Source organism: Myripristis murdjan, chromosome 20 (assembly GCF_902150065.1).
Source record: "Myripristis murdjan chromosome 20, fMyrMur1.1, whole genome shotgun sequence".
NCBI lineage: Eukaryota > Metazoa > Chordata > Actinopteri > Holocentriformes > Holocentridae > Myripristis > Myripristis murdjan.
In genome coordinates this window covers 5,133,451-5,156,167 of record NC_043999.1, presented here as the reverse complement: position 1 = coordinate 5,156,167, position 22,717 = coordinate 5,133,451, and the positions used below count along the sequence as shown (strand labels likewise).

The following is a 22,717-nucleotide window of genomic DNA, read 5'->3' as shown; positions in this document are numbered from 1 at the left end:
TACAGGTTTATTCCAGTTTATTTTGCCGTCACACTCGACGTCGCGGCTGCAGGCGCTCACTCGTCCGCCTCCGACTCCTCGTCGTCCTGGCTGATCTGGAAGTAGCGCAGCTCGTACGTCTCCTTGTCGGACGCCACCACTCGCAGCCAATCGCGGAGGTTGTTCTTCTTCAGGTACTTCTTTGTCAGGTACTTGAGGTACCTGCCCAGGCGGAGAACATGATCAACATGCAGTTTGTCTTGGTGACGTTTTGTGCAGACAAAACCAACAGAGCAGCTCGAGCACAGAGAGGCACGAGCGGCACGCTGTTTGCACTCGGCCCCAAGGTGACCTCTGCTAACAACCTCTGCTAACAACACTGCACCGCTTCATTTCCCCCCCCCGTCGGCTGAAAACATCTCAGAAAGTCAACAGATCTGGTGAAGTTTGGTGACAGAAGTGGTGGAGATCCAGTTTAGGGACTTTCACCATTAGAATGTATTTTTCTACTTTGTTTGCCACAAGTGTTGAGCTGCATTTATGTGCCATTTTGCTGGAAAATCAAATGAAAAGCTGCTACAGAGGCTGCAGCTTTGCAACTTGCACAACAGCTTCAGTGCTCACAAAGGTTTTTTTTTTTTTTTTTTTTACAGTAACATCCTTTCCTGTGGATGTGTCAATTCAGATGACTCAATTCTTCATGCACACATTTTAGATTGACAGTTCTGATTAGGTCGTTTTGTTCGGTATTTATTTTTGCTCCGTTTTAACAGCCAAGGTGTGTCATCACATACGTCCAAACATATGAAACAGATCACTCTGATGGAGAAGATGAGCTGAACACCATCAGATATTAATGAAATTTTAATTTTTTTTGGAACAAATAAAGCTTTTCTTACACAAACCAGCATTTGAAGTGAGTGTAAAGGTAAATTCTGTTTGTGACTGAATGCAGAGGAAACTTTTCGGTAGGAATATGGTCGTTATTAACATTATGGTTTGATGAAATGTTACGTTTTCATTAGTATTATACATGTCCTTTAGGTGGTGCTGTAATAAACCTATCCAATATTTTTCAACAGAACTTCACAGGTGAGTATTCAGGATTTTCTAGGATTTCTCTCGGCTGGTAAATATGACAGGTAAGAAAGGTGAGTTGGGTCAATCTAGAAGCAGCAGTACACAGAAACACACGAGTAAATTGGATCAAATGTTTGGTTTAAATCAAATTTAAGACTATTTGATGACTTTTAAGGCCTGGTATTTGTACATGTGAATTCAAGACGCTTTAAGGACCTGAAGAGGCGCTGCACCGACACAGAGCTGCTCTTCATGTGACTGTCCATGTGTTTTTTAAATCTTAACACTGTAGATCATAAAGAGCTACTAATTATTTTGATTGTTAATTAATCTATTGATTTATCAGTCAATGCAGACCGTTTTTATTTGACAAATGACAAAACTCTTTATCTGACTCTTTATTAACTCCATTAATCATGTAAGCACTTCTGCACATTTTATATCAGCGTTTTCCAGTGTGACTGCTCTGTTTCCTGTTTGAGCGCCACCTGTTGGACGCTCTGCTCTCACCTCTTGGAGAACTGCTTCTCAGACGTGACGTTGATCTTGTTCTTCATCCGGCCGACCTGGACGACGTTACCCAGGTTCCCCGTCTTCCCGTTGACCTTTATCCTCTCTTTGAGGAAGGTTTCCTATTGGACAGAGCACAGTGACGCACTAGGGAAGAGAACCCTAGTTGTGTGTTCACCTAGGGAAGGGAACCCTAGTCCGAACGCAGAGTTAGCCACTCAATCTGGCAGATTACGCTACACACATTAACCCTTTAATGAGCTGACTGAGGAAAAGCCAGTCGAGGTAAACGAGTGAAAACAGCAGAAACCAAAAGAGAAGGTCAAACAGGGTCCTTACACATTTTCTCACCTTTTACAAGTTTCAATTCTTAACCGGATTTGAAGGCTGCAGTCAATATTCAGTGAGAGTTTGACTAAATTTTATTGAGGGGGAAAACTCATGTCTGTTTCCAGTGGGTCCTTTAACCTCTGACCTCCAGATGTGTGAATGAAAATGGGTTCTCTCCCCTTTGCAGACACGCCCACCTTCTGCTAATCCCATGCAGTTTGGGCCACTAACCCTGCAGTCCACATGTGTTCTTGTGGCCTGTTGTAAAATGGTGTGTGTGTGCAGACTGGGGCCCAAACAGTCTTGGAGTTGCATCAGTTGGCTTTGACTGGAAAGCTGAGACTCTTGTGGATTCAATGAGCCACATTTGATTCCTGTGTGATGATGTTGGCCCCCATAGCAGCCATTTCACTGCAGTCACACCATTTTTTCAAGCTGGACGTCGCTGTATAAAATGACTTATAGTGACCTCTAGGAGAATCACAGCCTCATGAAACTTTACAGCCACAAACTAGAGGAGAATTCAAAATATCCTCGTCCAAACCATAGTAGGCAGAAAAATGGTCAAATGACTTTTTTCTCTTCCTCTGCTCTCTAAATTTTACAGTCTGAAAACGATCTGTTTCCTAATTGATCACTGATGTGTATGAACCCTGGTTTGACACTCTCAGATCCTCTCAGGTTGATGTGGACACTTACAAAATTGGCAGAGTCCAGGATGCCGTCCTCCACCGGGTGCGTCAGGTCCAGGGTGAACTTCCACGAAGCCCCCTTCTTGGACTTCTTGCCCACAGCCATCGGCTTCCTGTGTTTGATCTGCGCCGGAAAACAACAGCAACAGTTACACCGTCGTCAAGCCTCGCCACAGATTTCTCCTCCATTTCCTTCACTGGTTTATTTCCAACAGGGACGGTGTATAAATTATGTATTACACCAGAAAGAGCACAATGCAAACTTCCATACGTTGTCAGTTGTGTGCGAGTTCAATGTAAGATAACGATAAAAAAAAATAATGCAACATGAAATTTTGTCGAGCAATGTTTTATACAACGGTTTTCCATCGTGATGATCTTGTGTCATATTTTACCGTGAGATTTTGGAATAAATTTTTAAGAGGCAGGACAGCTAAACAATGCGGCAACATATAAAGTAAACACACATTGGTGATTTTTTTTTTTTTTAAATTCAAAGCTCAGCAAGTTGTATTTTTAGTAAATACTGCAATAGTGGTAGCACTTTGGTTATTTCGGTTCTTTCTGGTGTCATAAAGTGATTCCCCCTCATAACTGTGGCCATAAAGATCTGTCTGTAGTTTATTGATTTCACCAGATCTGCCAATTTTTCCAATGAGTTTAAAATCAGCTGTATTTGACTGATCTGGAGCCTGAAATATACTCTCAGTGTCCACTGTATCAGCTCCACCTGTGCAATCTAATCTAATCTAATCCAACTGTTGTGCCATAAAGTTTCCTCTCCTGCTGCCTATAATGCTCAGGTTGTCTTGTCGTCACAGTAACAGAGGTGTTCATTCACTTCTGTGTTTGGCATTGAGCTCATAGTTAGTGCTGCTGTTGGACTGGACTGCACTTTACTGTCAGCTGCTTCCACTATTCTGTCCCCCCTCATTGTATATAACTACGGAGGGACAAAAAATCAGAAACACCTCTCAATGTAACGTAGTCCAGTACAAGACCTCTGCAAACTACAACCTCAGTAATAAACACAGAATTAAATTGACACATTCTCTAACAAAAACTGAACATTATGAACTAGATAGATAGATAGATACTTTATTCATCCCGCAGGAAATTCGCAGTTTTTCAGCAGTATCCACAGATTACAAATTAGATAAATCAATAAAAAAGATAAAAATAAATAAATAAATAAGAATAAGATCAAGTACAACAGAATAAGATCTAAACTTTCTTAAAAGGTAGAATTTACGGCAGAGCTGTTGACCTGAACTGCATTAGACTGTACAGGTGGAGCTGAGAAACATATCTACTGACTCTATAATAAACTGCAGCGCTCCGAACAGAACTGGGGGCCGCAAAAAAACTATAAGACCTGACAGGTGGGGGTGCGGTCACATCACAGGTGAGAGGAATTATGGGAGAAAATGCCACGTACAAACCTTTAAATGTCAGGTTAAGTGTCGGCTAACATATTTACGTCCTCTTAACACCTTTTTCCCAACATTTTTCCCGCAAATCCTGTGACTTACGCAACTGACTCACAGCGGTTTCTCAGTAAAATGTCAAATATTAAAGTGACTAGCGCTGCTCGCTGAGGAAGACCTTTGGAAAAGTTCTATTTTTTATAGAATTAAATGTTGTTAGGACTGTTTCCTCAGTGCTGACAGACTTTATCAGAGGAGAGAAAAGTCAGTCCCTCCTGAATGAAACACGTGTCGCCTCCCTTCCCTCCTGCTAGCTCATGCTAACAGTTAGCCTCGCTTTGCTCCACGGTTTATAAACTCACACAGCGCCACTACCACCACCTGTCTTCTGAATTAATAAGAAAAATGTTTAAACGGCGTGAAATTCTCGATAAGTTGTCCACATTTGGCAGGAGCTCTGGTGTACGTACCGGCGCCATGTCGAAGGAGCGGACGAGAAAGAAAGAAGAGAGAGGAAACGGAAGTGACGTCGCACATACGTGCATACGTCACTCGGAACGCGCTTTCCTTTTTTTTTCCTCCAAATTTCAAAACTTTTATATGATTTTAAAGAATCAAAATTAAGCTTATAGACAATAAAAAAGTAATACAACTGTCAAGCCCGTGTTGTATTTTTTTTCCCCATATTTATTTTATAATAATGGAATCTATTTTCCCCATATTGTTTTTATTATAATTATTATTAATATTATTTGATTTTTAATGTATACCCCTGTTCCTTTGTACATGTTGGTCACATGTTTGAAATGTTTGTAGATTTAAAATGTATTTTCAATAAAGATTTTATTAAAAAAAAAAAAAAAAAAAAAAAAAAAGTAGCGCTCTTACCAAATATGGCGATTTCCACAGAGCGACTTTGTGAGCTTCACACACACAAATCAGGAAATAGACGCGAATAAATGAACCGTGGAGAAACAAAACTCCCCTTTTTACAAAAGCCACATCATTTGGTTCCTCGTGCTTTTCAACATTCAAGCGCATGACAAAGTTATTTTCTATTGTTTTTTAATTATTATTTTTAATATTATCTGTTCCCATGCAAACGCGTGGCAGAATCAACTGGAGCTTCAGCATGACCTGAAAATCGCAGCTTTCAGTGTGTGTGTGTGTGTGTGTGTGTGTGTGTGTGTGTGTGTGTGTGTGTGTGGACCACCGCAGCTGTTATCTGGGAGGGAGGATGCGGGTCCAAAGGCCAACAGGCAAACACACCCTGATAAACACACACCCTGCTGTGCACCGGTCAGTCACTGACACACACACACACACACACTTACACACGCAACTGGAAAGAAATCTACACAACACAACATATACAGATCTATACACACACATAATCCACTCTCCAGCTATTTTGCATGTATATTTAATTAAACATAACGTCTATATAAAGATTCAAAGGTGAACCGTCTAGATATTGTGTAGCCTATATATTTTTTATTATTAGTCTTACAGGGTGTGAAAACTGTTTTCTTTGTGTTGATCTATTTATTTTGTTGTTTGTTGTGCGTATTTATTTGTTTGGTGTATTTTGTGTACTCTACTTTTTGTTTCCTGCTGCTGTGACACAAGAGTTTCCCGATTTGGGATCAATAAAGTTCATCAGTCTGTGTCTACAAGCCTGGATGTGGATCAGACCTGAGGCAGGCCTGGGTGAGGTTGGCATTTTTTTTTTTTTTTTTTTAAGGCGGACTCAGGCCGGTGACTCACAGGCCCCGTCATGCGTGATGGGGCGGGAGGGAAAAAACACGCAAGCGGCGGGGTTTTCCGTGTCTGCGGTGCCGGGCGTGACTCAGCCGGCAGGCCGAGAGAGGCGGCGGCCGGGCGGGCAGGGCGTGTCTGCTGCTGCCGGGGAGCCGCTTCATCCGGATGAGCTGCTGGGAGAGGCAGGGAGAGGCACACTCTCACGCAAACCTTTTGTCTTTTTAGTCAGTCAACACCTCACTTCATATCTGGTGTTCAACTCCATGCCTCAATGCTGATTTCCCCTTTTTATTTTTTTTCCTTGACCAAAATCTAAAATTTTAAACATTTAATGTCTAGTTCAAGTTTTTCCACTGAGGAAGGGAACATAATGAACCCAGTGGAGTATTTTTTTTTTCTTCCAAAAGTTGAGGCTGATTATATTCAGTGACATACCAAGCCTTTTTTTTTTTTTATTCCACCTTTGTCCTTTTTTTTTTTTTTAAACTGAGGCTAGAAAAACAAAAGACCTCATTCCGTGACTTAATCCAGTGTTTTTTTGTTTTTTTTTTAATCTTTATTTTTTAATTCCGACTGTCAGGAGTAGTCTTGTCAAACTTACAGAAACTCCATGACCATCCTATTTTTTTTTTTTTTTTAATATATATTTTTTTAAGACTTATCCTAAGCCTTTTTTTTATTCCTACTTTGGAACAGATTTCCAAATTCCAGAAACTCCAAGACTCTTGTTTAAATTGAGGGTAGAAAACATCAGTGACTTATCCAAAGTTTTTTTTTTGTTTGTTTTAATTTCCTGACTTTATCTGTCTATTCTAGAAATTCAAAAACCATTTTTTTGTTGTTGTTGTTTGTACCACTTTGAAACCCTCTGCAAGACACAAAACCAGACAAAAACACTGATTACAATTTTTTGTCCATTTGTTTCAACTTTTATTATTTATTTTTTGCCATCTCCAGTCAGGTGACAAAGGCCTCGAGTGAACAAAAAAGTTTGCAACTCTACCACCCTCCCCTCCCCGATTGAGTCCCTCGAAAAACACACCTCACTGCAAACTGCCTCCCACATCTTTTATTTATTTAGCTTTTTTTTTGGAGGACCACACCGCTTACACACTCACGCCTCAAAAACACTCCTATTTTTTTTTGTAAATGGGGGGGATGAGCCGGGGCAGGGGGGCGAGGCCTCGGCTGCCCCGGCCGACCAGAGGTAAGCACACAGGACCCTCACGCCCCTCAAGCCTCTACACAGACACGAGACTGGCATTAAGAGGATAAATCACTGAAGTTTGTTTCCATTTGTCCGAGAGGAGGAAAAAAAAAAAGTGTTCTCTTTTCTTGGTTTTTAGAGCTTTTTGAAATGCCGGGGTGAACCTCAAGTGCTCCTTAAGTGCTAGCCACCGGCGATCCCAGCGTTTTTTTTTTTTTTTTTTTGGGAGAAACCGACCTTTTTGTTGCGCCCAAATCCACACAGGAACCAGAGCAAAGGCCATGCTGGAAAGCAGAATGGCAGCTAGAGGGACAACCTAACCGAGTTCAGGATCTATACAGGGGCCCGCATTCCCTCCCGCCGCTTTAAACTCAAAAAAATAATAATTACCAGCCCCCCCTCCCTTTCCCTCTAAAAGGCATTAGACCTGCTATATTCAATCTAAAGAATATAAAAAAATAAATCATACAAAAGCTGGATCCCGTTGTTATTTAAACATTCAGGAATGTGAGTGGCAAGACCAACATTTCGAAGGCAAAAATAAACAGGAATGAGCAACTGATCAATATTGTTGACGTCATTGTTGTTGTTTTTTTTATAAAGTAGACTGTTTTAACCAAACAAAACCTCAGTGATCAGGCAGGGAACCACGTTGGCAGCGAGCCGCCGCCGTGGCTCATTCCCAACAAGCAATGGAAAAGAGAAACAAGAGAAGGAGGAAAAAAAAAAATCAATGAGGAGATAAATCACAACAGAATGATTGAGGTTGTCTGTGAAGGCCGACGCTTTGGTGACAGAACCAATGAGAATGCAAGAGATCGGTTGTGGGTGGTGCTTGTTGCCTGGGCAGCAAAGTCTGTCTCCCTATTTGCTGGCCATGGCCTTGAGGCCGACGGCGCATTCCTCCCCCATGGCAGACAGCACGGTGACCTGCAGAGCGCACACACACAAGTCAGGTCAGAGTATGGAATCAATGTGGTGCAACATTTACCTCCTGAAAAGACACACGACTCACCATGAAGTCCTCAGATGCCTCGAACTTTGCCTCGATGTCCTTGCCGATGTCGTTGTTGGGGACGGGCAGGTCCTCCCTGATTTCGCCGTGCTCGTCCATCAGACACATGTAGCCATCATTGATATTAACCAGCTAGGACAAGAAAAAAAAAAAAAAAAAAAAAAAAAGGCATGTTAGTCACCTGTCAGGTAATCGAGTCCAAAACACCTCGTAACACAACAACAAACCACATGTGAAGGCGTTTTGCTGCTAACCAAGAAGCTCGTTGGCGATCGGAAAAATTCCCATGTGTCTTTTCTACATTCATTTGCAGCAGCGACTGATGTACAAAGCGACTGCAGGTGCGGCAATGATGCACTTCAGTGTCGTTCACAGCACCCATAATCTGAGTAAAGAGTGCCCTGCCTGGGATTAAGGCATCGTTGAAATGCGAGCGTCTCACCACAGGGGGCCCATACATTAGTGAGATTTTTCCCAGGTGGAAAGAAACCAGTTTACATTTAATTTAGGGAAAGTGGTGGCAGGTGTCCGAGCAGGACGTAGCGACTCGGCAGATCAGAATCCACTGCCCGGTTTCACAGCACAAAACAAACTCATTCAATAGGCATCTATCCATCACTGTACCCAACTATTCAACTAAAAAAAAAAAAAGCATCTGAAAATACTGGGCTCAAAAAATGCCTGTTCACACGCTCAAAGCTGAGGATGGATCTGGATGTAAGGGAGACAAACCAGCTCCTCCATCAGCAAAGTGATGACAAACAGCTGAACTAAATGGAAAAAACTGCAATTATTTTGACATAATTTACATTTAAGATATGATTCACAATTTTAGTGGGAATGATAACTTTGGCAATGTAATTTCAATTTTCACTAAAAAAAAAAGACTTAGTTTTTCCCCCCCCGGTGTCTGTACCACACAAACATGTGGAAAGTGAGTAGTAGGCCAGGACTTCTTTCTAGCACCACAATAAATTACTGTTCTGTCCCATTTTACCACACTATCTAAAAATTGCAATCATGGTAAATACCGTTTGCCTGTACTAGCTGTCAACTGCCAATTCTACAAAAATCATATTTGGCTGAGAAATTACTGAAATGGAGGATTGGAGTTTGTGTTAAAACATCAAATGAAATGAAAGTCCTGTCCTGAGCAGCCGAGCTGAAACAGAGTGGCCTCAGAGCGACACACCTCGCGGGACGAGCACCTCAAACACCTGGGAGCACAAACACTCGGGACATCAAACCTCCAAACGACGAGCAAACGAACTTCACCGACCGCCTTCAAGGAAATGAACCTCACAGGAGCGTGTCAGCGGGACAGACAGCCAGCGGCAGCGCTCGCACGTCCGTTCTAATTAACTTTTGTGTTCGGTGGATTTTTTTTAAACCGCCTCTTCAGTGATGAAGCTTCAAAGCCTGGAGGAAGACCTACCTGGTATTCTGACCTCTTGATGGCGGGCACATCCATGTTGTGGGTGGAGGGGCACATATCTTCATACTTTTTGTTGGTGAAGATGTCGATACCAACCAGGTTAACCTACAACAACAGAGTTTCGGTTAATGCACCGTAACGCAAAAGGAAATTCAGAGCATGAGGTTAAAAAAAAAAAATCACCCACTCACATCACAAAAAAGTGAATTTGTTAAAGTCCACCAAGATGCTGAAAATGGTAAATGACTTCCAGAGTGATTTTCAAGTACAAGTGTTAATAGATGTGTGCTTGTGGGGAAAAAGTAGGAGTAATTTGGTACCAAACGATAAACTTTGAGCATCTTGGACTGGACTGGGATTTTTATTAAGAGCCCTGAACTCCAATGAACACCCATCGTCCGGTTTGCTCTGCCAGCTGCTCTCCTGCAGCTCCTCAAAGCTCAACAGGGACACACAACTTAGATTTCAGCGTGTCTGAGTTTTACCTTGGCGTGTCCGTGCTTGCCGGTCTTGGAAGTGGACATCTCCACGATTTTGCAGGGACGTCCCTTCAGCACAACGAAGCCGTTCTTGCGCAGAGCGGAGCACTGCATGGGGTAGGTGGAGGAGGCGCCAGACTCGCCGGTTTGAAAGTCAAACTCATCTGCCATGGTGACGATGGGTCGGGGCGCTGCAACACAGAGACGACCAACTTACACACACTCCACTTTTTAAAAGCAGATATAAAACCGAATGATAGTGGCCTGATTCTGCTATTACACCCACTTTATGTCAAAAGGACAATTCTGAACGTTGCCCATCGTTGACTAAAAAATTTTTAAATCACATGCAATTTGGACAATTCGAAATTACATGTGCAGTTAGAAAACACAATAAATCTCAACCTGAAGATGGCAGAACACATCATCTCAATTTACTGTTGGATTTGACCAACTTAAAACAACCTTCTGCACCTTCAAGCTGGACCAGCTCATATTTTGCTACCTCATTAAGAGTAGCTTCAAGTGTTTCTTCATGTTGAAGGACATTTTGGTGAATAATCTTATCTGCTAAAGTTTTAAAAACAAACAAACTCTCCTTCCACATGGTCGGTCTACCATGCCCTCAGCTGAAGACACTGTTATGTCATCGGATTAAATTAGATACAATTTTAACCATAATTCTTTACACTTGTGTATCAGATGGGTATATTACGTTTCTTTTACTTTTTTTTTTTAAATGACTGGTATGGGGGTTGAACCGTGTATCGTCAACTAGATGAGGTCAGATATTAATATCTCAAAGGGCAAGAACATGGACGATATCAAATTTAGGGTTATGGTTAGCCTGAGACACTGATCTGTTCTCATTAAATAAGACAAATTTGTAAAGTAAGTGCATTTTCTACATCCAGCTGGTGGTGCCATGCTGTTTTTTTTTTTTTTTTGGGCTGAATTTTCACTGTTGCTGCACTTAAATTTTCAAGTGTGAGCCAGCAGTCATAGCTTACATCTTACTGCATGGGATTTTTAGCATAAACATCAGGGTAGGTAATTTCGTCCATGTGGTGCAGCCCTGATTGATATGGCTCATGCAATCTGCGGACTTATTTCCGGTGCTATGCTGCCTGGAGAATACCATTTTTCAAGCCGCTTGAGTGTTTTTAGGCAATTCTTCCTCACATTTCCCGGATCCATTTATTTTATATCTCTTACTAAGTTTCACGTGAGTGTAAATAACCAAATCAAACCAAACCAAGCCAAACCGAGTGTTGGCTCGGCATCGCTCGTCTCGGATTCAAACTCCCAACTTGTGTTGAGAAAGTGGAGCCTGGTCCAGGCCTGGAAAAGGGCCTGGAGCAGGCCCGGGGAGCCGCAGATGAAAACATCGTGATTCATCAACTAGCCGGTCACGTGGGAGCACATTGAGGTGTCGTCTTAGAGAGAGATTACCCATTAAGACCAACACGCTAGCAGCACAGCTAACCGCTAGCCTAGCCGCTGTCACATATGGGGTTGAAGCACACGGAGCTGGAGGCACATCCGCGAACACATTCGTCAAGTTTGGTCGGCTAAGCTAACGGTTACAGAGCTGCTTTGAGCTACGAGATCGCAATGCTACCGCTAGTTAGCAGCTAAGGCTAGCACACGGCGAGCTAACGGACACAGCTAGCCCGTGCGGTGCTAACGAGCCTAGCCGAACATCCGCGGCGGCTCGAAAACAGCCCGAGTCCGGCCTTAGTTTGAGCGGATGAGACGCCAACAGGGGAATCCACGCCTCATGTTCAAACTGAGCCGAAAACATCGGAGCTGAGTGGCTGACAGGGGGAGCTCCGCCGAGCGCCGCGCAGGCCGCATGTGCCTTTGATTCGGGCAGAGCTGTTGGAACATGGAGCCCCACACCCTGCCTGCCTGCCGCCGCTGCAGCCACCAGGCTCCCGGCGCCACACCGCCTCTCCCCCCGCTGCCTCCCCTGCCCTCTTCTCACCCGCTACACAATCCAGTCGGTGAATCTGAATCTGAAATCCGTTTACATTTAAAAAAAAATACAATAAGTTCTGTATTTATCTCCCGTAGCCAGAAACACGCGCCATGCCACACTTACCTTCCAAGAAAAAGAGGACCGAAACTGCGCAGGCGCGGCCAACTTTACTGCAGCGTCCGTGCCGCGGAGGGCGGGGCGTCTCCGAGTTCCGGCTGCGGCTAGGGGCAGAAAGGGATGCCAGGTCCGAGCCAAACCTGGCAACCCGGCAAGTTTCCTGTGTTAGTTTTTTTTTGTTTTGTCTTTCTTTCCCCTTACATTTTTGTTATTCTCTGGTCATTGTAATTCATTTTTTATATTATTTGTTTATACCTAAGAACACTGAGAGAGTCGTTTCTGATGAAAAATGTACACTTTATGTTCTTGACCTGAATTTTAATCAAATAAAGGAGAACAAGAAAAAAAAAAAAAGTTGTGACTTCCTTCCTGATATGGCAAAAAAAAAAAAAAAAAAAAAAAAAAAAAAAAGCAGCGTCATAAATAAATAAATAAATATATATATATATATATATATATATATATAAATAACTGGCAGCTCGACAAGCTGATGGTTCCCAAAGTGAGGCTCTAAGGCGGCTACATAAGAATAAATAAATAAATAAATATATAATAATGATAATAATAATAATAATAATAATAATTAACAAAAACAGTTTATTTTCATGGCTTTTTCGATTACTACACCAGTGGTTTACAGACGTTTTAATTAATTACACACTTATCTCAGGGAGACCCCCCCTCCAGCCTCTGTCCTGAGAGGATTTTTATTGTGTTATTATGATATTTAGGGAAGTAGCTGTCTGTTCACATTGCAGGGCGGGCAGAGTGATAACTGTGACTTAAATAAATGATAATAAAAAAAACATACCTTGATATTATGCCAAAGTAAAGTAACATCAGTGAAGATTAAGCATTCTTCTTACGCATTCAGAAACCATCATAATAATACAAGCTTGATGTAGAAAATGCAGTTACTTCACAGAGTATTTTATTGATCAGAACAGATCAATCACTGTCTCATCTTATCCCTAACCCTAAAGTTGATATCATCCATATTGATGCGTTTTCAGATATTAATATCTTGTATGTTCATGTCTAGATAACGATATACTGTTCAGCTCTCACTTTAAACTTCTTTTAGAGGCCCTGCTCTTCCTGGTGTTTTAATGTGTTTTGGCCCTGATGCAAATTCATTTTAATGTTTTATGTTATGAATCAGCTGTTGTAACCTTGTAACTCATAGTTGTTTTGTTGTGTTTATCCTGGACAGTTCCCTCTTGAAAATGAGACCCCATGTCTCAGTGAGATTTCCTGTATAAATTATAGTTAAATAAATAAAAACTGAGTAAAAATCTATGTCATAAATCACCATCTTGCCGTTATAACCATAAAATGAATGAAACAACAGCAACAGAAAGGAACAACTGATCAGTTTTCCTGTGCCGTTGTAACTGTAGTGCTCCCATTCGGGTTCATGAGTGTAATTTTGAAAAGGCTAAAATGCCCGTGGTGATTGAAAATGAGCGAGGGCAGATCCACAGCTGTCTGACTGTCCCTCAGCGTGCTGGGAGCCCCTGGGGGACACAATCAGGACCTCGTGGGTTTCCCCAGCCCCCATTTATAGAACCACTGCAGTAGAAAAACAGAACATGCCACGACTGCTTTGTTCATGTTACAGTGCCCACTGACAATACATCAGAGTCATCAGTGTTTTAAAATCCATACCATGTGTTAATATTGATGTCACAGTTGCTGGTAAAAGACAGTCAAACACAGCATTATTTATTTATTATTATGTCTAGTGTCATAGCCCAAACTGGTAATTTTTAAAGTCTCCATGAAATGACCTCACATGACCTCAGCTTCCGGTAAAGCAGAGCATCTTAAACAGTGACGTCATCCTGCACCGGTGGCTGTAAATGAAAATTTTAGCCAATAAAACCCCTTCTCTCATCCACCTCATCCCTTCAGGTGAGACTGTGTTTAGTTTGCTTTAAATACATTAAAACAGTAAAGTAAGACTCCATTTTTATGTCTTTTTCCCCTTTAATTTGTCATTTTCTTATCTATCCATCCATCTATCTACACTTCAAAATAAAGTTTCTTTTGTCCTTCACACTATTTATAATCCACCTGTGGCCAACTTTCGAACAATAACCCACCAGTTGGGAACCACGTTGTAATGTAATACCACACAAAATCATAACCAGCAACTGTGTGTTTGTGTGTGTTTGTGTGTGTCAAAATAAGAGCGCAGAGCCATGGTGCTGCTGTACAAGGAGAGGACATTTATTGTAGAATTTCGAACATCACAGATGTGTGTGATCGGATCAAAAGGTTGTATTTAGATTTGATTCCAGTGATTCAGACGAGGTGAAAACATACACACACATGCATCACACACACACACACACACACACACACACATACCCCCATACACACACCATTCCACCTACCCACACATACACACTAACAGCCACACATACGTTCACAGTCTTGATACGTACAAAAATTGAATTACAAATACAAATACCACAATAAAAACATTGTATTTTTTTGTTATTTTTTATAAATTCTTATAGCTATTTTCTCTTTTTTGTAGAAAGACAACTAAGCTTTAATAAGTGAACATAATTTTTTTTTTTTGTCTTTCTCTAAAATGATCAGTAAGATTATCATCATAACGAAATGCTTATATATTTTTTTTTCATCTATTATTTTCTCAAACTTTCCCTGTCTCCCTACCTTTGTTCACAGGGCGCTGATAGACAGCGACACCCTGCACATGTTAAAGGCTTTAGCCGGCCCAAGATGGCATTGCTTACACCTATCCCATCCCTTTAAGATCAACAAACAGTAAAGAAATACAGTAGCAAGTAAAAGAAGGAGCAGTTTCTCTCTCTCATGGCCTAATCCCATCTTCAGTAGTTTCACCTGGGAAATTATCAGAAGCCGACCCGTAACTGAAATGTCTCGGGTTCAACCCACAAAAACAAGCCGGTGTGTGTCCACTAACAGCAACGCGTCCTGCCGAAGGGGCCTCGAACAAGACGCCTGACCGCCGCTTGCAAATAAGAGCGTCAACTAAACGCCTGACGTGTAAATGTGATGGGTCATGTCTAACGCTCCTGTCTGCGACCTTGATTTAGCTGACTCTTTGGGTACAATTCCAGACGCTAAACTTCAGCTTTCTCGTCGCAAACAGCCTAAATTTCTCCTCGTGGTCTGGTCTCAAGCTGATTTGATGCTTGAAAAAAACAAACAAACCAAAAAACACAAGCGTATCATTGCTAATGCCGATGCCCCGCTGGTGGGGCTTGAAGAAAGGTCATAGAGTCACAAGAAAACCTTTTGAGATAATAGAGTGCAATATTAATAATTTTACCTGTTGGTGGCGCTAGACGTAAAGTCACAGGGTCACCTGAATGGACTGATTTCATGCACCTGGCAATTTGAATGTTGTCACAAATTTCATGACGATCCACCAACGAGAATTGATATATTCCACTGCAATAATGACAGTTTGGCCTGTGGGTGGAGCTAGTGGGAAGGTCATAGTTTTACCATAATTTCCAGGTTTAATCCTCTAGGAAACATGAAGATTGTCACCAAATTTCATGGTGATGCACGCAATAGATTCTGAGATATCAGCCTCTGGGCCGAACGCTGGCCGAGTCACTGAGCTTCCCAGAAACCTGCAGGCTCATGTGGGTCGCCTGTCGCTCATCACTAACGTCTACAGTCAGAATAAACCCGGTGTATTGCCTTTAATTGATTCATAACAAGCGATGACAGGTAGAGCACGTACGTCTACATGCAAATGCACAAAAGCAACTAAATGAACAAAGAAGAACCGATGGAAAAGAGTAAACTTGGAGTGGCTACCCAACCAAAACCAAAACTTCTCGGCTCCTCTCTGGGCTCGTTGGCTCGGACAGATTCACAGAGGAATGACAAAAAAAAAAAAAAAAGCAAAACACGCAGCCTTCTCCTTTATCCTCTTCGTTGTTTTCTCTTGCTCCGCCACACAGTCGGTCGAGTCTGTCCTGAACATCAAAGTGAGTATTTACACGAGTGTCGATGCACACAGAACAGCGGGGAATAGAAACGGTGGAGAAAACCAAGGGGAGCAAAAGTAAAACGTCCAGAGATTGGCAGCTAGACTACGTCAAACTGTTCTTGTGAGAACCGGAGTGAAGAATTCGTTTCTTGTGTTGCCGTTTGCAGCAATAATACAATATCTACAACCTTCCTTCCCCTGCTCCCCCTGCCGGAAACACACCTAGGACATGGAAGGACATGGAAGCCACAGCAGCTGAAGCCTGTGTGTGTGTTTGTGTTTGTGTGTGTGTGTGTGTGTGTGTGTGTGTGTGTGGAGGCTGCACATCAACAAGTGTAAAATGTCTCCAATCCACCGGAGAAGAGACATATGAAGTTGCACGATTTCATCAGGTCTCTAACTAGCGCATTCACACTGCGAGCAGCATGACCGACACGCCTGGAGATCCGTCTCATTTTCACGGACGTCGGCCGTCAACAGCCAATCAGATCTCCACACTTCCCTTATTCCCTTAGTCTCGACGAAGCTCCCCTATTTCCTCGGACGCCTGGTTTTTAGCGGATGGAGAGAAATTCGGGGGGTTTCGTGAAACACAGAGCTCTCGGACTCGATATTCCTTCACTGAAGAGACTTGGACGCTGCACCTTTTCAGCCTCAGCCTCAGACAAAACAACACCGTACCTCCGAGTCCAACAGGAACTGGATCTCTTGCATGGTCACAGCTGAGGCGTCAAATTTGTAATTGCCAGCTGATTAAGAGAATGACACTTGTTTAAGGGAATACTCCAATGTCCTATAAGTCTCGAACACGAAATGCTACTTCTAGGAACTGACCTCCTCGATGTACAGAGGCGAAAATGGTATCAAACATCTTGTTTCGGTCTCGGAAAGTCAGAAAAAGAGTATTTTACACAAAACGTGCTCCTTTCCTGTTGTGACATCCCCCACTTAAAGATATTTGCTTGCAAAATCTGAATACAGGTGACAACATCAAACTTTTATACAATTTTTGTCTAAAGGAATTTCAATCGATGCACTAGATCTTCGTCTTGGCAAAGTTTTTTTTTTTTTTTTTCCAAGACTTGAAGGCTCCTAGTCTGAGTAATGATTTTTTTTTCATTTTGTCTGATGTCTGAGAACTGAGGCTGAGATTGTAAAACGTCCAACGTATTTCATGGGGACGATTAACGAGTTGTGCTTTTCCCATTCAAAATCAGAATGGAGAACTCGAGACCAACGAGAGGACGGTGAATGGGTCTTATGAGCTCCCTCTTTTTCCACAATAACTGATCTTCTTCCAGGCTTTCTGCTCTGCGCGGAGGAGAGAAAGGCTTGGAATGAGGTTATTAGTATTATTATTATTATTATGATTTCCCTGCTGATGCGATTTTGCGTCACAAACTGCAGATGTTCAGAGCTTCCCAGGTCTCTGCAACGTTTGAAACATCTCGAGAAGGATGCCTGAAGAGCGGTTACGTCCGTCGTTGGGGTCGACGGAGAGCTTGAGGGTAATTTCGCTGAGGTTTTACCGATTAATGCTACCTAAACGGAGGCTTCGAGCTAGAGTAGGTTACTTGAAAAAACGACGCTAAGATATGAAAGACGGTGAAAAAAACGAGTTGCCCGTTCGAACGGAGCAACGCATCAGTCGCTCGCAGTGTGAACGTCCTGCTAGGTAATCGCTTTAGACCTGACAGATGTGCCCTGTGCTACACTAGGACTGCTCCATGGCTCCCATTGAGTTGAACGGGGAAGTCCAAGGCGACCTCAGCGTGATGTTCGCGTCCTGTCCAGTCACAATCGAGAACTTCTCAGAAAAAGAAAAACACATCGGCCCCACGAAACAGTCCACAGAGGAAGAGAGGGTGTTATCCGCCGACAGTAAACGATCACCACGGCACCTCAGCGCCTTACTGTCCTTCAGCCGTCCTGAGGCCTGCAGCGCCCCCTAGTGGTCGGAGGGCAGCTGTGCGGGCGACACACTCCTGTGGTTAAACTTTTTCCTCTGGTCACTCAATCGTCCGTTCATCCTCGCCGGTCCCTCGTCCTCCTGGTATCCCTCCATCCTCTCTCCTGGTGGGCGGCGCTCGGAGTGAAGAGGGGGATTGTGGGTAGAAGGGAAGGGTTTACCAGTTCATCATGGAGCTTCTGTTGAGGGTCATGAAGAAGACTTGGCTGCTGCCGCCGGAGCGTACAGAGGCAAAGAAAACCTGCGGGAACGACACACGCAGACAGACTAGGGTTACCCCTCACTGCTGTGTGCTGCACGCTGGATCAATTTGTTTATTGATCAGGTCGCTATTGGCTTTTCATTTGACATCCTACATGGGCCAGTTGCTGTCAGTTGCTTCTGTTATGTATAAACTGATCCATGCTGCACTGGTTTTCTATGGGAAACTTTCAGCTGGAACATTATGATCAAATTTCTCACACACAAATGTATGTACAAATATGTATTAATACAGTTTTTTTATTATAATCATCTCTTAGCATTCTAACTGAATTTTTTTTTTTGGCTGAGTTTGAATAAATACTGGTATACACGTATAAATTAATTGAATATTTCCCGTTTTATTCAATTTTTTAAACATAAAAAATGGCCAAATTTGATGATTTTGATTTATTGCATAATACTGGCAGATAGCCACAGAAATCCCAAAATACAATAATTGGCCTTCTGAAACCATGACCCAGTGTGTGTTTCTGTGAGTGTGTGCCTGTTTATGTGTGTGTGAACATTTCTATTCCATAACACAGCATATTCATGAGATTTCCAAATCAGTGTTGGATTTATGCGATTACAAAAAAACAACCATGTACTCCAGTCTGTAGACGACATAACTGTGTGTGTCTGTGTGTGTGTGTGTGTGTGTGTGTGTGTGACAGTGTGCGGCACCTTGTCGTTCCTCTCCGACAGGAACTTCAGTCGCTGAGCTCGCTTGTGCATGAAAACTCCGTCGAGGTGTCCCGTCTCCACGGAGCGGATCTCGATGGCCTTCTCTCCCCAGCCCATGATCTGGTTGGAGTGGATGTAGGCTGCGGGGGAGGGGGCGGGACACACACACACACACACACACACACACACACACACACACACAAACACACACAGACAGACAGGGGATTGGACAGGAGAGGACTCACCACCGGTCTCACACCCAAGCCAATCACACCCCGAGGCCCCGCCTCCTGGGCCTCGCCGCCGGGAGGAGATTATTGCAGCAGTTTCTGAGCGAGCGGCGAACGGCCTTCTGAGCAGCGAGGCTGAGAAGGAGGGGGCTCGATGTCGGGACGAGATGACGTCATCGCCCCAGACGGGACAGAGGGGGCTGTGACCTCGCCTGTTAGCTCTGCACTGATTGACAGATGAGCTGGATGATGATGTTTTTCATAAAAATGAATAATCTCACAGGCAGAGAGGGACGTCTAATCCCTGAAACTCAGGTGCTCCTCTACCCATTTTACTCCAGTGGAAGCTCTTTTTGTTTTTTCCCCAACTACAACCCAGTTTTGTGCTTCTTTAAGGCGATCCCACCTGCCACGGAAGGGGGGCTGACCGGCTGTGTACGCTCGATAAACGCCATAATATGTTGACTATGAATTTGGATTGTATGAGTACCCGCTGTTCCCTCTGGGCGGGTGTGTTCAGGTCGTGGCGTTGGGGCCTGGACGGGGGCCGGCTTGGCTGTGAGAAACTCTGGTCTGACAGTAAAATACTCACCGGCACATCAGCATGTCAGCAGGAGATGATGTGCCGTCTCCACACAAAACACAACACGTAAACGTTCAGCACCCTCGACGTGCAATGACCGGACAGCAATGTGTGTATCGACGCCATGATTTACTAATTTGTGGATACAAGATGCAGTCAGTTCCAATGTGCTGGTTTATTTGTATGCATGAGACACAGTTTGCTCCCTCAGTTTAAGTTAATTGTTCCTGTGTCTTGGTGAAGCTGTGGTCGGTGAGTAACATTAGGCAAAACCAGCCGACACACAACTACGGATTGGTTACACAAACTATTTTCACTGTTCAGCACTTTCTTTTTTGGAAACACTGACAACACACTGTCTTGATGGATGAAAATGACAAATTCCAGTTGTGAAAAAACTTTTTCCCCATTAAGGAGACACAGACTTTTAACAAAAATGTTTTCTGAAGTCAAGTTAACAAATGAAAGAATGAATGGATTTTTCTTTATTTAGCACGTTTCATGAGCAGAATGCAGCTTCAAAATTGAGCACCAGGTTAAAAACTCATAAAAAAAAAAAAAAAAAAAATTAAAACAGTTAAATGGCGCTTACAACAAAAAATGAATATGTAGACAGAGATCAACATAAATAAAACAGGAGAAAAAGAAGAAAATCGTTCATGTGTGAATAAAACTAATAACAGAAATAGATTTTTCTAAGTGGAATTTGTCATTTCCACTCATTCAGACATATTATTGGCAATGTTTTGGAGAAATAAAAACTAAGCACAATGTGAGCATAGTCTTTAAACCCTATGTGTAAGCTGTCTCTCCCTGATATTACACTTATCTTGTGCACATAAACTGGGAACAATTTGATTAAAATGAGGTAAAAAAAATGGTATCTTGTGCGCAGGAATTAGTAAACCGTGGCCTTGATGTGTAGATTTTTCCTCTCATTGCACTTCCAGGGCTCCGCACTCACCGGCACAGCTTCGAGACACAGACGCAGTCAGTCAAACATACATGTTTAATCAATCAGGACATTGTACACTGACATTTGAGAATCGTGGAGTGGAGGCCAAACGGAAAAACACCGGGGCTTTGATTGACTCGGATCATAAGATCCAAGATCCATCCTTGATGTGCCAGACTCCGCTCAACTCAGCCGTGTCCTGTTTCCTCGTCATTTGCTGCAGCTGAGCGTGCTGCTAAATAATGGATTCATTTAGCAACCCGCTATTTTTTCATGCATAACTTTCCTCTTGTTTTTTTTTTAAGATCACTGAATCTCATTAGTTACTTTTTCATAGCAAGTCTTTTTTGGGTTTTTTTTGTTTGTTTTTTTTACGAAACAGGAGCCCACATGATCAAGGATGAAAAAGAAAAAAGAAAGAAAGAAAGAAAGAACGGATACAAGCTGATGTTTCCTGTTTGTAAAATTTGACCTGAAACACTGTGACACACAACAGGAGGACAGGACTCGACACGACGCACAGACACCAGCGTCCAGACACGAGCGTTCCTCCCTACGCTTGGAAAAGAGCGCACGCAGAGATGCTGAGAGTGGAGGATACAGAGCAGGCGATGGGTGAAAGGCTGGCACTCTATGGGGGTCAAACGGGTGGCGGGATGTGTTGTTGTTTGCCATGGAAGTACAAACACACAGTGGATGGATATTCAGTGCTTCGTATTAAAGGAACGCACCAAGTTTTTGGGGCAGATTCGCTCCATTAGTCAACACACCTGTTAAAAAAAAATGAGAGCACAGACACCAAAATAATCCAAATGTCCCCGGGAGATCATCAGCTAACACTTCAGCATTTTGTTGACTGATAGTGGGCTACTAATATTATCCAAAATCATTAAGACTATACTTTAGGCGTAAAAAGCCTCAGTTTTTTTCTCCTTTTTTTTTTTTTTTTTTTTTTTTTTTTTTTATTATATTGTGTGGATTCATACATTTAAAAGATAGAACATCATTGACTCATTGGTTCAATAGGTTTACTACGGTGTCCCAATGAAAAATTCACTCCCAAATCTCATATTCCGATAATTTCATTTCATATTCTGATAACAATAAATATAACAATATAGCTATTATATTTTCTGTAAGTGTCATGAATAACTACTTGATATAAAATTGCCACATGGAAAGGTTTATTTCTTATTACCTTTTCAATTACAGTGGTCCCTCGTTAATCGCGGGAGTTACGTTCTAAAAATAACCCGCAATAGGCGAAATCCGCGAAGTAGTCAGCTTTATTTTTTACAATTATTCTAGATGTTTTAAGGCTGTAAAACCCCCTCACTACACACTTTATACACTTTTCTCAGACAGGCATTAACATTCTCTCACTTTTCTCTCTTGTTTAAACACTCAAAGTTCAAACCTTCATAGAAAAATAAGGACGCAGAACGCTGTAAAAAAAAAAAAAAAATTGCACTAAAAAAAAAATCCGCGAAACTGCGAGGCCGCGAAAGGTGAACCGCATTATAGCGAGGGACAACTGTATATACATGACAAGTAAAGGGTTCAAAATCATATTTTATTTTTGTTTCTCCTTTCATGTATTTATTTTATTTTGTGCAAATTTTCAGTAAATATGACCATGTCAAATTAAAGTCTATCAGCGATCTGTGCATGCTTCCCGATGCCGGCACGATTTTTTCCCAGGCAACACTAGTGCCTTGAACGCGCCATAAGTTGTTTACTTTTCTGTCAAAATGACTGCATAGCTATGATAAGATGTTTTTTCCACTGTCGCATGATATAAATCGCCAAATTGCACAGCTCTTATGCCCTGTAAGCGTTCAACAACGTGACCGCTGAAGCGATAGCTGAAGAAAAGAGGCCCGAGATCCACGAGGACGACGGGATCTGCGCTCTCATCCCTTCAGGGGGAAAACTTGGTGTCTTCCTTTAAGCAGGTGCTACCACGAGTGAGCCTGCAGTGTTCTGGTGGCTCGTTTTTAGGGTGCAGCTGGCGTAAGTTGAGGGACAGAGAGAGAG

At 42.6% G+C, this 22,717-nt stretch overlaps 3 protein-coding genes across 5 annotated transcripts in view; all 3 read right to left on the bottom strand.

Annotated features, from left to right (window-relative positions):
* Nucleotides 1–4,592, bottom strand: rpl22l1 (ribosomal protein L22-like 1). Of its 2 annotated transcripts, none has more exons than XM_030079458.1 (4): nucleotides 4,489–4,592; nucleotides 2,599–2,715; nucleotides 1,570–1,691; nucleotides 1–201 (listed from the first exon to the last, which is right to left on the bottom strand). In XM_030079458.1, exons 1-4 carry the CDS (start codon nucleotides 4,561–4,563, stop codon nucleotides 57–59), a joined length of 459 nt encoding a protein of 152 aa, XP_029935318.1. In that variant the 5' UTR covers nucleotides 4,564–4,592; the 3' UTR covers nucleotides 1–56. The 2 variants fall into 2 exon arrangements, with proteins under 2 accessions (XP_029935318.1, XP_029935319.1); XM_030079459.1 differs by lacking the exon at nucleotides 4,489–4,592 and adding an exon at nucleotides 4,381–4,404.
* Nucleotides 4,593–7,123: 2,531 nt separating this feature from the next.
* Nucleotides 7,124–22,717, bottom strand: part of LOC115378897 (eukaryotic translation initiation factor 5A-1-like) — a 27,134-nt gene continuing 11,540 nt past the window's right edge. Inside the window, exons 1-5 of one of the 2 annotated variants that reach the window (XM_030079456.1) lie at nucleotides 12,020–12,041; nucleotides 9,922–10,106; nucleotides 9,437–9,541; nucleotides 8,002–8,133; nucleotides 7,124–7,916 (exon numbers count right to left, since the gene is read on the bottom strand). In XM_030079456.1, coding sequence (XP_029935316.1) covers nucleotides 7,851–7,916; nucleotides 8,002–8,133; nucleotides 9,437–9,541; nucleotides 9,922–10,086 — 468 coding nt within the window. In that variant the 5' untranslated portion in view covers nucleotides 10,087–10,106; nucleotides 12,020–12,041 and the 3' untranslated portion in view covers nucleotides 7,124–7,850. Of the gene's footprint in view, nucleotides 7,917–8,001; nucleotides 8,134–9,436; nucleotides 9,542–9,921; nucleotides 10,107–12,019; nucleotides 12,042–22,717 lie in introns of those variants that run through there. The other variant, XM_030079457.1, reaches the window with a different exon arrangement.
* The window catches only part of tnikb (TRAF2 and NCK interacting kinase b), an 83,995-nt gene continuing 75,502 nt past the window's right edge, over nucleotides 14,225–22,717 (bottom strand). Inside the window, 2 exon segments of the mRNA XM_030079455.1 lie at nucleotides 14,225–18,226; nucleotides 18,913–19,052. Coding sequence (XP_029935315.1) covers nucleotides 18,143–18,226; nucleotides 18,913–19,052 — 224 coding nt within the window. The 3' untranslated portion in view covers nucleotides 14,225–18,142.

What these genes read in the sequence shown, in the direction of transcription:
- rpl22l1 (XM_030079458.1), bottom strand. Translation starts at nt 4,563, where the DNA reads ATGCACGTATGTGCGACGTCACTTCCGTTTCCTCTCTCTTCTTTCTTT. An exon ending in TCCTGGACTCTGCCAATTTT is followed by an intron (nt 1,692 to 2,598) that starts GTAAGTGTCCAC and finishes TCTGTCCAATAG; the next exon opens with GAAACCTTCCTCAAAGAGAG. An exon ending in GAGAAGCAGTTCTCCAAGAG is followed by an intron (nt 202 to 1,569) that starts GTGAGAGCAGAG and finishes CCGCCTGGGCAG; the next exon opens with GTACCTCAAGTACCTGACAA.